The 14,150-nt window shown below is 52.7% G+C and overlaps 1 protein-coding gene across 6 annotated transcripts in view; it reads right to left on the reverse strand.

Annotated features, from left to right (window-relative positions):
* Window positions 1-436: 436 nt before the first annotated feature.
* Window positions 437-14,150, reverse strand: part of MGMT (O-6-methylguanine-DNA methyltransferase) — a 288,419-nt gene continuing 274,705 nt past the window's right edge. For all 6 annotated transcript variants that reach the window (XM_033178877.1, XM_033178860.1, XM_033178905.1 and 3 more), the window contains 2 exons: window positions 8,790-8,929; window positions 437-756 (listed from right to left, as the gene is read on the reverse strand). In XM_033178877.1, coding sequence (XP_033034768.1) covers window positions 547-756; window positions 8,790-8,929 — 350 coding nt within the window. In that variant the 3' untranslated portion in view covers window positions 437-546. The remainder of the gene's footprint in view (window positions 757-8,789; window positions 8,930-14,150) is intronic.

Genomic DNA, 14,150 nt, shown 5'->3' on the forward strand with positions numbered 1-14,150 from the left:
TAGGAAACAAAGCTAGAAAACCTCTGTAAGCATTGACTTCCATGGCCTGTTCCCGTTTCCTTCAGTGAGACCTGAGTGTGGGATGCTAGGAACTGTGAGCGGAAAATGTCATCATAGCTGTGGACACAGCCAGGAAGGGAGGCATGGTGGGGATGTGCTGGGGCAGGGCCAGCTTTCTAGCATGGACGGCCTGGGACAGGCCTTAGCTGGCTCTGGACAGTGGCTGTGGCAGCCGTCTGTGGCCTGATGGTGCCAGACTGTCCCATCCTGGGCTGTGGCCCCAACATGCGCCAGGCCTTCCCCACTCACTTGGCCTGTTTTAATGGACATGAAAAATAGAGCAAGGACAGCTTTAGAGAAGGCAACAAATGTGTGCAGGACCGCGGGCGTCTGAACTCATCCTGCTGGAAAACACGGAAACAGAGGGCAGACACGCTTGTTCCCAGGACACTGCCACCTCCTTTAATATAGTGCTGCCTCCACACCCCACGTCTGATGCAGTGTTACACGTGTGTGTCGCTCAAACATCCATCCTACTGCACACACTCAGTCTCGGCCAGCAGGCAGGGAGCCTGAGGTAGCCCCCGCTCTCTTGAGCCAGGCCCCTGCCAGACCTGAGCTCCCTCCCAAGCCCGGCTTCCCCGCCCGGTGGCCTTCGTGGACCAGAAGCCATTCCTTCACGGCCAGCCCTCCGGAGTAGTTGCCCACGGCTCCGCTGCTGCAGATCACTCTGTGGCACGGGATGAGGATGGGGACCTGGAAGACAGGGAGGCGGCCACCATCAGTCAGGGATCTGGACAATGAGGTCTTTGGGGTCAAGGCCAAGGCCCTGATTGACAGGAGTCCTGTGCTCACGAAGCAGGGGCCCATGCCGGGGGCAGGCTGTTGGCATGGGTGGGTGCTAGCTATGTCTCAGCATGAACTCCCCCTCCCCTGAGGCCCTTGAGTCCCTGGAGGTCTCGGCATGGGCTGGGGGAGGGACGAATGCCCTGAGGTGGCGTGAGGCATCTTCAGAGAATCACTTTATGCCAAGATTTGGGAGGAGAAACTGAATTTCACCCGGTGAGTAATTGACAACATTCACTTACAAAATGGAAAACTACATTTCTGAGTTCTGGTGGTATGTGACGCTCTCAAACACTCCCCCAGACACCACCCAGGCATCACAGGAAACATCAGAGAAGACCGTACCTGCACAGGCCTCTCCAGCCCATGGCCGGCCAACTGTGGCTGTGGGCCCATGCCGCCCACCACCTGCTTTTGTAAATGAAGCTTTACTGGAAGGCAGCCATGCCTTTTTCTCCATACTGGCTGTGGCTGCTTTGCCAAGCCTAACATATTTACTCTCTGGCCCTTGACAGGAGGACTTGGCCAACCCCTGCCTCACGCTGTGCCCAGGAGCAGGATGTGTCTCCCTCTATAGTCTTGGGGTGCTTGTAGGGGTCTGAGAAGCTCCCTGGTCACCCCCACTGGGGGTAGGGCATGCTCAGCTCCTCCCAGACCCAATATCCCTCCCTGCCCTCAGCCCTCCCACAGGCTGCTGCAGCCTCCCCACTCAGGAGCTCGGGGAGACAGAGCTGTCATCCAGCCATTCACCTGAGAGTGATGCTGAGCACACACCTGTCTTAAACTAGCAGAAGGGCTTCAAAAAGCAAGCTTGCATCACAAGGAAAACCACCCCCACCCAACCAAAGAGGAAGCAGCGATGGTCAAAAGGGCTCCACCCAGGGACTCAAGGCAGCGACGCTCTCAAGGTGCCATCTGCACGTTCACCCAAACTCACCCACAGCTCAAGATGCTGCCATCCTCATCCCGCACGTGAGGCCAGGGCTGGCACCACTTTGAAAGGGTGAGGGCATGGCTCCAGAGAGCTCCAAGTTGCAGGCAGTGACTCCCACATGGCTCCCATGCCCCCAGGGACAGGCCTCCGGCTGTAGCCTCCTGGGGCCTCTGGCAGTGCCCGACCCGTTATTTCCTAGCCTGGAGCCAGCACGATCCGGATCTGTGGCTGACCTAAACTCAGGATGCCCTGTGCTGATAGGGGCTGATCCAGAGTGAGGACCACAACCATGCGGCCATGCACAGGCCCCACGTCCTGCCTACCAACTGCTTCTTTATGGTCAGTCCCACCAGGGGAAGGGAATCCCTGTTCCCTCCAGAGGGGCAGGCGCCTCCTTCAGTGCAGTCCTCAGGGAGACTCTGCCTTGGTCCTCTGGCATTGCCTGAGCTGTGTAGACAGGAGGAGCTCCATGGGTCCACTGTCCGGCTGAAGCTCTGAGAGCCACCTGTGGTGGGTGGGGGCAGGTGCTGTGGCCCCTGCCTCTGGTTTCCATGTGGGTGCTGGCCTCCTCCACTCTCACCCCCACAAAGGAGAATGAGTCGCTGACCACCGATAAGGGAGGAAGAGGGGTACGCCCAGCTTAGCACTGTTAGGGCTCCTGCAGGTGACCTGTCTGCCCCAGGGCTCTGGGCGCCCTGATTTCTTCTGAGATGGTCAGTCCCTGCCCTGGTTGGGGGCCTGAGCTTAGCCAGAGGGGACAATGATGGTGAGTGTAATTCTCGTGGGAATTACTGGGAAGCCACCATGGCCATGCCACTGGCCCCCCACCCCCCCCTTCAATCTTGCATTTATCCTAATAAAGCTAAAATCTTCAGGTCTGCTATTCATTTCTCAGTTGGCTCAGAAAGGTGGAAGACAGGGATGGCCACACAGCCTGCATGGCCACTGCAGGGGACTCCAGGGGCTCCAGGGCCATGTGCTTAAGCATCCCAACAAGCAGTGACTGTGAAGAGCTTCCCCAGAACAGCTTCCCAGGAGCATGTGGGGAAGTCTTGCACAGATTTCTAAGGCAAGACGTGGCCAGAGAGCCTCCCGGGCAACAGCCTTCATCCCTAAGTAGCTCATGCTACCTGGGGAGCAGGTGCATGGGTGGGCAGCCACTAAGGGGCCAGGACATCTCGGCAGATGTGTTGGGGGACATGCCTCATCACCGTGCAAAGCATCACAGTGACTGCTCTGTGAAGAAGGTAAACTGCCAATGCACATAACCACAGGAGCCAGCGCGGGCTCCAGAGGAAGGGGGAAGGGCACCAAGCTTGGTCTGGAAGGTTCTTGGCTGGCACGACATGTGGAGGGCACATGGGAGATGTCTAGGGACCGTTTACTGCCTGGCCCCCCTTACTCCTGCATCCTGAGCTGGAGGGCAGCCCACTCATCCCCACAACCCAGATGGCCCATACACGCATGCTGCAGATCTGGGGCCTCTCCCCAGGCCCTCACACATGGCTGCCCTGCTCCCAGCATCCTACCCTGATGAGAAAAAACAGCCGTTCCTACAGGATCCCAAGGATGAGGTATGTCCAGGCTACCCCCATGTATCACTCTGGGTACCCCTGGGTATCACTCCGACTCCACTCTTCTTCTTCTCTCCATGTATCCCCAGCTCAACAGAGAGATGATTTCCGCCCATGCCCAGCTTCCCCACACTCCACCCTTCAAAGCCAGTGAACTGGACAAAGCAATCAGTTACTGGTCAGGTGAGCTTTTAGAGGAAGCAGCTGGGGGCGTGGGTCCAGCGTCTCCAAGCTCTATTTCTTGGGCACCTCTGCTTCCTAGGGAGGTGATTCCTATCCTTGCATCCCCCGAGGCTTTCGGGGCAGGCAGCTTGTGTCACTGTCACACACGGACCTGCCACACAGGTTTCATCTGCTGGGTGGCCCTCTGTGGGGCCCAGCTACACACGTCCCTAAGGGAGGTGGGGGAAGCCCCAGCCCCCAGCCCTCCTTGGAAAGGGTGCTTAAAGCCCCAGGGAGCAGGTATGCCTGTGCCTGGTGCTGCATCTTCCACCCCAGCTATGGCCCTCATCACCCCCGCCAGGCCCCACCAGGCCTGTCAGCCTCCAGTCGAATGGAGTCTTGTGCCCAAGTTCATAAGGCTGTTAAGTGGCAAAGAAGGGGCTCTAATCACTCTCCTGCATGGCTCCACGCACCACACTGCTCCTCCCTGACGTGGAAGGTTGAGCTGGGACCTTGTGGCATGGCAGCCGGTGCTAGCAGATGACACGGCTGCAAGATGGGGCTCTGGCTTCCCGCACATCATGCAGCTCGTCTGATTTGACGATGAGTTTGGGTCACCATGGTAACATGCACCAATGACGCAGTCTAAGAGGCTTCTGATGACTATGACATGGGAACACGCAGGTGGCAGAGGGCTGTTTCCAGCGTTGAGTTTAATAGAGTGAGGTGCAGTAACTGCCAAGTTCTGGAACAGCCGAGAACCCATCTTCTGGAAGGAGTCACAGGAAATCTCCAGGTTGGAATATTTACCCTGATGGACGATTTTTATCAAATACAACAGTGCCATTAATAATTGCTGAGGGCATTATCAGATAATACAAATTCACCTTTTTGGCTGATAAAGAGGTAGGCATTTAATTCAATCTCGGTTTATAAACATTTAGGCACCAATTCAGTTTTCCTGCCTAAGAGCAGACTTCATAGCAGAGCTTCGGTTTTTCTTCTCTCCCTCTCCATGAGCTATGAAATTATAAAAATGAGTAAAATAAACGCATCTCCCTCTCCCTCTTCCTATACATCAATGCAGAGCACAGGACAGACAGCACGGAGTAACAATGACCCCGACAGCTAGGACCAGTCCTCACCTTAGCATGCTGTGATGGGGAAGAGGTGACTTACCAAATAGGCACTATTTTTACCATCAGAAATAGGGAACGCTGCTTCTGTTTGTGTGAATTTTGGCGGCAGGTTTCAGACTATTAAAATAATGAAACCTGCTGAAATGTATCAGGGCCCTAAGGACATTTTCAAAGGATCCGTACCCTCTATGTCCTCTCCTTTAAAGCATGTGCTGCATAAAATGTAATTTTTATCAATAACCAAGAAGCTCATAATATCACAGCTGCATTGAAATCTTCATGCTGTGAAATCTAATTCATCCAATACGCGAATCCATCACTTATGCAGCCCCTTTCTCAAATGCTATAAAACTTCCAAACCCATAGATTTGTTTCCAACAAAAATAACATGAAGGGGACTTTCAATCAATGATGGAATCCCTCTGATTCTGGTACCAGCTGAATATTTTTTCCAGCTTCGCCTTTGTTCTTCTGGGCAGCAGCCCACAAGGGAAAGAGCTTGTTTTCACTTGCAGCCTCATCAATACCTAAATCCTGGTGAACAAGTGACACCGAGAAGCTGTAATCAATAGCTCCCTGTGCGTTTTTTTCTTCTGGTCAAATGGTTCAGTTCCACTGACAACCCTGACACTTAGAACATGATGCTAAGTCTTTATCAGCAGCCATCTGGGTGACTGGCAGAACAAGACTCGGGGGGTCATTAACGCTCATGGCAATCTGTGAATAAACTAACTCCTCAGGAATGCATTTGTTTAGAAAAAGGTGGGGAGACTCTCTGTGCAATGTATCGATTGCCTTTGAACTGCATTTAGCAAATTCTGAGGATGAAGAGGAAGGTGCTTTGTGGAGGGGGTGGGCCGTAAGGAGTTTTCTACTCAATATACTGGGAAACTGACCACCCTCTCCTGCTGGGTTGGGGAGACAGCCTTCCAGGAATGCTGACCAACCACCTTACACTGGCTGGTGAGTCCTTCCTGGAAAATTCTGGAGAAATCAAGCTCCTAGGATAGAGGAAACACCTGCATGGCAAAAGCCATCCCTTACTCTGGTTGGGGAAGAGAAACTCATGCCGACAGCAAATGCAGTAATATGAACCAGCATGTGCTCCTGTTTATTGCAAGCCACCTAAGGAATTAATGCACAATGAGCTTTACGATGTTTTCTAACATTCCAAGTCCATTTTTCACTCCCCTCCCTTAAATGCACAATCACTCTATTCAGCCTGAATATAAGGGAGGTTTTCAATGAGCGAGTCTCAGCGATGCACCGTCTGGGCTGGAGTGGATGTGTGCGGGCTTCCGGCTGGAACGCTGCTGTCAGCGCCAAAGGGAAACATTCCTGAGGACACTGACAGCAGCAGTGGCTCACTGCTGGCCAGGGCTCTTCCTCCCTCAAGTCCCTGGGACACCTTTTCATCCTCCTAGCCCATTCTAATGAGGTTTCTAATGGGAATTTGGGAGCCTGTCAACCTGAATGATAGTAAACTATGTAGCTGAAGGCTTCTTGCAGGAATATCTCTGGTATATCTGTGCTATAACTTGAGGCGTCTGTGGGCACCGTAGCCGCGGGTCCTGCTGCAGCCTCCTCCTCAGGTTGAAGGTCACTGCACACGGTGGAGCCCACAGAAAGGCCGCGGGAGGCCACCACCGCCTGGCTGCCCTGGGCACAGGAGGCATGTGGACGCTGAGAAGGGCGAGACTTGGTGCTTGTAGAACCCTCCTGCCTGATGCTGTGCTCACCTCCAGTCTTGGCTTTGCCATGTGACGGGGTGTCGATGTGTGGACTTTACGGACATTAGGGTTTTATACCCTATGTGATACTACTTTATACACTGCAGTGACTGAGGTCATACTGGAACAGAGACACTCACAGAGATTAATGGCAGGAGAAGAGAGTCACGCTGGTTTGCAGAACAATAAATGTCTCCGAATATCGCCACAAGCAGGATTGCTAACCAGCGACGGCATCTTCACTGCAGAGTGAGAAACTGCTGGCGTCACGAAAGGCTGGTGGGGGAGAGTGTTGCCACGCTGCACATGTCAGTCAGTGGAGCTTGTCTTTACAGCAAAAGGGGAGCTGCACACACGAGGGAGTGAGCAGAGTCGGCGCCCACTGACGGCACCACTCCCATCTTCATGTGTGTGTACGGAGGCAGCAGAATCCACCTCAGCGGGGAGAAGACAAGGACTTACTCTCCTCAAAGGGCACAAAGAGTAGACACTGCCTGAAACAGTCACTGCACTGATGCAGGAAGAGGACCCCCAAAACCCCATTCGCATCCACAGTTCTCATGGGCCCTACACGGAGCCACCACACAACGGCATCTGAGCTGCCTTTTCATCAGGTTGAACACCTCAAAACTGACTCACAGCCGGGGAGAAGACAGCGGCCTTCCAGAGGGGGATGTAGGTTAAGCTTTACTGGGAAATGTCAAAAGCCATCCTCAGAAATTTGATTAGGAAACATCTCCCAACGTGCTGTAAAAATCAGATCCCTACGGCGTGGTGCAGATGTTTTACGACAATGTAGCTGAAGACGCTGCAATTAACGTGCAACAGGTGCAAAAGGAAGGGCCAACTGCGTCCACCAGCCACTGTCACCAAAACTGAGGACAGGAAGAGATGGAGGAGGTGGGGATGGTGGCTGTCCCTGTGGTATCTCCCTCCTGGGATATCTAGGATATTTTAATAGGGCAGAAAGCTCACCTAGATTACGGTGTACATTACGACAATGAAATCCACTGCAAACCTACCGGACTTGCTTTTTAGGGACTAACAATACAGTTTTGTGTAAAAGCCTACGTAACTGTCATCTCCTAGAAACGGAGGCTCTGCCCCCCGGCTGCCGCAGCGGGCAGCAGGAGCAGCAGGCTGTGGTGTGAACTCGCCGGCTTCTCCCGCTGTGAGCAGGGATGGAAACAGTTTTGGAAACCGACAGCAAAGCCACAGCAATTTTTCAAAAAGCGAGGCCTATCTGATTTAGTCATTTCCCATCCCCTGATGGAGTGATCATGTTTGTGCTCCGTGATCAGATGGTATGCTTCCATCGTGTTACAAACTTTCATAGAGCTTTCGGGAGAAGACATTGTCAACGTGACCACACACCCTCACTGGGTGAATATTCCAGGGGCGTTCTCAAGGTTGTGTGGGTTCTCCCAGTGGGCCATGCAGATGGGGGCACCCTTCCTGCCCACACACAGAGGCACGCGTGGCCTTGGCCAGGCCCACATGGCATGCTGTGTGTGACTTCCCCCTTCATGCCAGATGGCCTGTGGCCCAGTTGCCAGGCCCAGGTGCTGTGAGATGGGACAGCAAGGGCACCCACATTGCCCCCAGGCACCACAGGCCATGCTGCCCACCCATGCTGTGTCCCGGTTGGGCCTTGTCCTCTGGGGAGCACGGCCTGAGGCTGCCTAGGCTGGGAGCCTCGAGTTCAGTGAAACCTGACTGCAGACGCGTGGGAAGGATGAGGACACAGAAGGGCTCTGGGGAGGCTGCCATCCCCGGTGAGACACGAGGTGTGTGGTCCAGGTCCCTCGTCCCATGCTGCAAGGCCTCCCGCCTTGTGTGCTCACGTGTGATGCTTTAGCTCTTGGGCCTCAGGGGGACCGCAGGCCCACAGAGAGATGGGGAGCCCTGGGCCTCAGGGGGACTGCAGCCCACAGAGAGATGGGGTTGGATGTGCACCCTTGCTTGGCCATCCTGCTAGGATGCAGGCACCTCGCAGATAGGGCTTTTTGTCTGTTTTGTTAGCTGCGGTACTCCGGGCACCTAGAAGAGTGTGGACCATAAAACTAGCACCCAACACTTCCTCCTGATGAGTGAGCAGGTGGGGCCCCCTCTGCCTGCTTGCCACTCCTCTAGGCTCCCTCCTCTCCTGCTCACTGGGACAACCAGGAGCTCATGCAGTGGAGACGTGCTCCCAGGGTGGGGGAGCTTCCAGGAGTGTGGTGCTGGGGTAGCCTCCTTGCCTCTTCTGGAGGCACCTGGCATAATGGTCCTCATCACAGATGTTGCCCCTCTGCCCACCCCAGCAGCACAGCCTGCCTTCTGGGGAAACACGTGGGATCAGATGACACCCTGCCGCCTGCATGCACCCGCCACCCACAGCCATGCCCGCGCCACGAGAACTCACAGGATTGTTTCTCATTGCTCCTCCCACAGCTCGCGCGGCTTTGGGGTTGCCTGCCAGGGCTGCTAATTGCTGGTAAGAAATCACTTCTCCGAATTTCACAACCTTCAGCAGCTTCCATAACACCTGTCTGGTGAACGACTCTGAAAGGAAGAATGCAGGATGATGTTATTTGGACAAACGGCTCCAGCAGCTCTGATATCAATAGCCGCTAGTCCCAAAACAGGAAACGCATCGACACAAATAGAGGTGTTACACTCAATTAAAACACAGCCTCCATGCACCGCTCCGCCACCACGTCATCAGGCAAGGAGACGCGAGTGTGTGGCAGGCCACCACGCAGGCTGGCCCCTTGGAAGGCATCCCTGGAGCTGGCACTGCAGGTTTGCAATTTTCTTTCTACCTTCCCTCCAACCCCGTGTTCCACGCGGGGTTGCGTGTGCCACCCTTCTAGCGACTGGGCGTGTGTAAGTGAGTGCATGGTTCAATTAATACACACAGAAGTCCCTGCTGCCCGCCTACTTGGAAATCTGTTGTACTGCTGGTTAATTTCCAACTTCAACTGGGACAAAGAAGGCAAAAGCAGCCACAGGCCAGGCTGCGATATTATGCTGGCTGTCCACATCCAGCCGTGCGTGGGATTCCCCCAGCTACTGCTCGGAGTGCCAAGCACCACAGTACGCAGGGGCTGGCGGTGACCTTTGCTACAGGCATCTTTAGTGAATGGGGCTGCAAAAATAAAATGACTTGATTCCCATTTAAATTGAGTAACCACATCCAACTGCATTTGTGCCGCACCCTGCTGCAGGAATGAGGAGGTGATCGCAGGAGAACATTCTCTCCCTCTGCCTCCAGGTTTCAGAGCTGTGACCTGGGAGTGGTGTCGGTGGGAGAGAAACCCGGGCACGTGAAGAAGGCCTGTCTGAATCAGTACCTATTGTCTTTCCAAGAGGGACATGCAGATCGGGAGCACTGGAGACAGAGCCACGTCCTCCACTGCAGGGGCTCCAGCCCTCCAGGGACAGGAGTTTGTGAAGAGCAGCAACAAAGGGAAGGCTTCCGCGGGCAGGAACGATGTTCCGAGTGTGTCCACAAGAACACTAATTACACTTGGTGCCAAGCTGCCAAAGTGCGATTTGCTTCTTAAAGGACACACACCCTTACATGTGTGTTAAATAATAAAAATCACTTCTTAACTGAAGGGAACGATAATCACTTCACTGGGAAAAAAAAATCTGTTTAGTCTTTATTATAACATTAAGCAAATTAAACATCAGCATAATCCAGGTGATACTAGAAAAGGGTCATCAAAGAAATTAACTTTGTTGTTCATTAATTTACATGGATTAGTAGAGGGCAAAAAGATAGCAAATGTGCTCTAGTTTTTTATGATATAATTTCAAACTGTACACCATTTGTGGCAGGAGGGTGACTTTGGGGTTAATCAGACTGATTTGTCCTTTTAATTGCTTTCTATTCAAAGAAAATTCATTAGATAATGTTCTCTTCAAAATTCATGAATCAATTTAACTGAAGAAACCACATTAACAGCTTCGGGTTCATTAGCACATGCAGTTGTATTACTGGCTGATGGCTGGGGGGTTTCCTTGGGCAAATGCACTCTGTTTACTGTCATTTCTTCAGAAAGCATTTTGAAATCAAACTGTTAATCATTATTATGGTTGCTATTGTTGTTATGCCTAACTTTTAAAAAAAGCAAAGCAACGCGAGGTAGCCTGCTGTTGACTTGGAGGAAAAGAGATTTCGGGGACAGCTGTCTTGGAAAAGAAACAATGAAAGCAGCACGTCAATTCCGCAAGAAGCAGAGGCCAGTTTCGTGTCTTCCTCGGCGAAACAGAGTTGGTGGTTTTGTTTTCCGTGCTTTCTGTTAGGTGTTCTGGGAGAACGGCCTGGAACTTTACTAAACTTGTAGGAATGAAACGAGGGAGGTGTGTGCAAACCTAACCGGAGTGCAGAGCAGTTCCGAGAAACAATGGCACAGTTCCAAGGGCCTCATCTGAGCGCCAGCCTCGAGCGCTGCTCTGACGAATTGCTGCCGAATTACGGAGCACCTTTTTTTCCAAGTGTAAAAGTATCGTATAATAAAACAATTACATGTCCATAGATGAGCACAGAGTTTATCAAACATGTTCAGCTTCATTGTCAGCTTCTCATGGGAAACCATTTCTTAACTGGTCCGTACCAGGCAACATAGGAGGAAGTATAGCTCAAACAATGCAGTATTTAGCAATCAGGCACCTGATTTTACAAATGTATCTGAAAACTCAGTTTCACCCTGCAGTGAACAAATGCAGTAATTAGTTGAAGCAGCTCTCAAAGAGCACAGTGCTTCTAACCCTAGCCTATGTGGAATGACATGGCTGAATAACACCTGTTCCTGAAGAGGGGCAACCCTGGCTGTTAAGCATCATCATCTAAAATCGAGTGAAATCTACTCGCAGACATTCACGCACGTGGAAAACAGAAGTTCTTGAGGTTGAGGTGACCACATCAGTCCTCAGTAGCTGGCACAATCACTTCAGGTGGCCCAAAGGGGCAACCATTAAAACAGCAGCCTTCTGGTCCAGGTGCGGAGGCTCACACCTATAATCCTAGCACTTTGTGAGGCCAAGGCGGGCGGATCATGAGGTGAGGAGCTCGAGATCATCCGGGCCAAGATGGTGAAACTCCATCTCTACTAAAAATAAAAAAAATGAGCTGGGCATGGTGGTGCTAGCCTGCAGTCCCAGATACTCGGGAGGCTGGGGCAGAAGAATCACTTGAACCCAGGAGGCAGAGGTTGCAGTGAGCTGAGATCGCGCCACTGCACTTCAGCCTGGGTGACACAGCGAGACTCCATCTCAAAAAACAAACAACACCACCCCACCCCCAGCAGCCTTCTGTCTTTCGCCATGGGCCTCCCCAGAAAGCAGCCCTGAGACCTAGGGGCTCTGTGACGCAGCCTCCGAATGCCACATTCTGGATGTTCCTCTCTCTTACCCCTCTACTTCCCTTGTTTCCTTCCCAAACTCACACTTGCTCCTGCCTGTCCTGTGGTGCTGGGTACCTTGGGCTGGGCTTCTGTGGTTGGGGTCGAGGGACAGGACCTGCTTCTTGAAGTCTCTGCATCTGAAGGACATGGCTATTTTCATTTAGGCTTGGAAGGCTATTTAAATGTGTGTACCAGGAGGCTGAGGCAGGAGAATGGTGTGAACCTGGGAGGTGGAGCTTGCAGTGAGCCGAGATTGTGCCACTGCACTCCAGCCTGGGGGACAGAGCGAGACTCTGTCTCAAAAAAAAAAAGTGTGCACCCGTAACTGCCTCACCCAGAGAAGACTGCTTTCTAAACTCTCTGCCTGCACTGTGCATCCTCCGCCAAGGGTCTGGGTGCCCTTTTCTGATGCTGGTGACGGGAAAAATCGTTTTGTTTCACAGACACTGGGTTTTTACGCAAGGTGTTTTCATGCCACGCCATGGAGTGGAGCTCGAGGCTCTGAGCAGGCCTGACACCTGAACCTGGACCAACTCAGCCAAACCTAGCTCCAATAAGGAAGACAGCACACACCAGAGCACGGCAGGAGGACACAGACCAGGACCAGCCTGGGTCTGCCACCACTGAGCTCAGACACATCACTTCCTTATCCTGGGTGTCCATCTCTCCTCTGTGATAATCTGCTAAGAGCCACCTCAGCAAACACGCCTGTGTATCCACTGCACACAGCCAGGCTCAGAGCACAGTCAACAGCAGGGCTGGCCAGGCAGCTGGCCTTCTCTGAGATCAGGGCTCAGACAAGCACTGAGGGTCTCTTCCCTGGGAGGCAGACCATTATGCTTCCAAGTTCTTGAGGAGGAGTCTCCTTTCCCTCTACCATCACGGCTCCCTGGGTGGTGACCTGTAAAGGTCCGTGTGGTTTCCTGGGGGGAAGGGGTGTCCTTCAGCAGCCCAGATTTTGGGACTTTTCCTTAGCCAGGCTGCAGCTAGCAGGGGCACACTCAGGCCCATACACACAGGTGCTACCTGGGAGGCTGTGTCTGGGGAGCATCTCAGTAGCTGTGCTGTGGCCATGGCCAACAAAGAACAACAGAGAGCAAGAAAGAGCAGGGCCCCAGCTCCTGCAGGATGTCCCTGTGTAGCAGCCACTGGCCTGGAAGGGGAATCCCCAGGAGCTGGTGTCCCTGGCACAAGTCACAGCTATTTGACCTAATGCTGCCTGGCCATCAGAAGCAGCCAGAATAAACTAACCCGAAACATTAAGATGGAGGGAAAGGGGGATTCTGGTTCCAGGTAAAATGAAGCAAGCATTCCATACTCGTTTCTTCTACTGAATGTCTTTATAAAACCTGGACAGAAGGCACAGAGCAGCTATGTGAGGGCTGGGAAGAGTCAGTAGTAGTAAGCAGCCTTGGAAAGAAGGTAAGAATTTCAAGTATCACGGAAAAGATGAATGGGCTTCCTGGGTTATCCCTCTGTTGTCCTCAGTCCAAACTTACTACAGCCTGAGCCCTGGAGGCAGAGCCTGGCACAGCTGGGGAGCCTCCTAGGGGTTCTAATCCACTTTGAAGAAGGAAGAGCATCTCCTACTGCTATGGTTTCAATGTGTTCCTGTGTTGGAAACAACTGCCACCATGACAGTGTAGAGGTGATGAGGTCATGACGGCCCCTCCCTCAGGAATGGATGAATGCTGCTACTGCTGGAATTGGTTATCAAGGGACTTTGGCCCCTTTTTTTCCTGTCTTGCATGCTTGCTTGCCATGGGATGCCTTCTACCACGGATGGCCCTCAGCAGATGCTGGCATCATGCTCTTGGACTTCTCAGCCTCCAGAACTATGAGCCCAATAAATTCCTATTCTTTATCGGTTACCCAGACAGCAGTGTTGTTATAGCAGCAGAAAATGGGCTGAGACAACTATGTTCAGGGCAAGTGAGGAATCATCCCTTTTTGGTGTTATCTCTGAGCTCTTGAACCTCAGCTCCTCCCTAAGCAATCCTGTGGTGTGGGTGACAACAGGGGTCACAGGAGCCCAAACCAGTGAGGGGGAGATGGTCACTTTCTGACGGGAAGAGGTATGCTCCCCCTAAGAGGTGGGCGAAATGTCTTTGCTTTTTACCTCTGTCTTCCTGATGCTTGGACCCAGATTGAGGTTTAGTAATAGGAAGAGTTTAGCAGAGTGGGGTAAAGCCCTAGTTGTCTGTCCAGGGGACTGAAGAGGGAGCCCTGAGAACTAAAAAGTGCCAAGAAGATTGTGGAGGAAAAGGAGTTCATGGAAGCAAACCAAAAAGTTGTTGATAAATTTCTGGATTCACCTGTTCAGGTGAGCTGTCTATTTCCCCGCCTGTGCATAATGTGGATCTGACCCTAAG

The sequence above is a fragment of the Trachypithecus francoisi genome, unplaced genomic scaffold (assembly GCF_009764315.1).
Source record: "Trachypithecus francoisi isolate TF-2019V2 unplaced genomic scaffold, Tfra_2.0 Contig01579, whole genome shotgun sequence".
NCBI lineage: Eukaryota > Metazoa > Chordata > Mammalia > Primates > Cercopithecidae > Trachypithecus > Trachypithecus francoisi.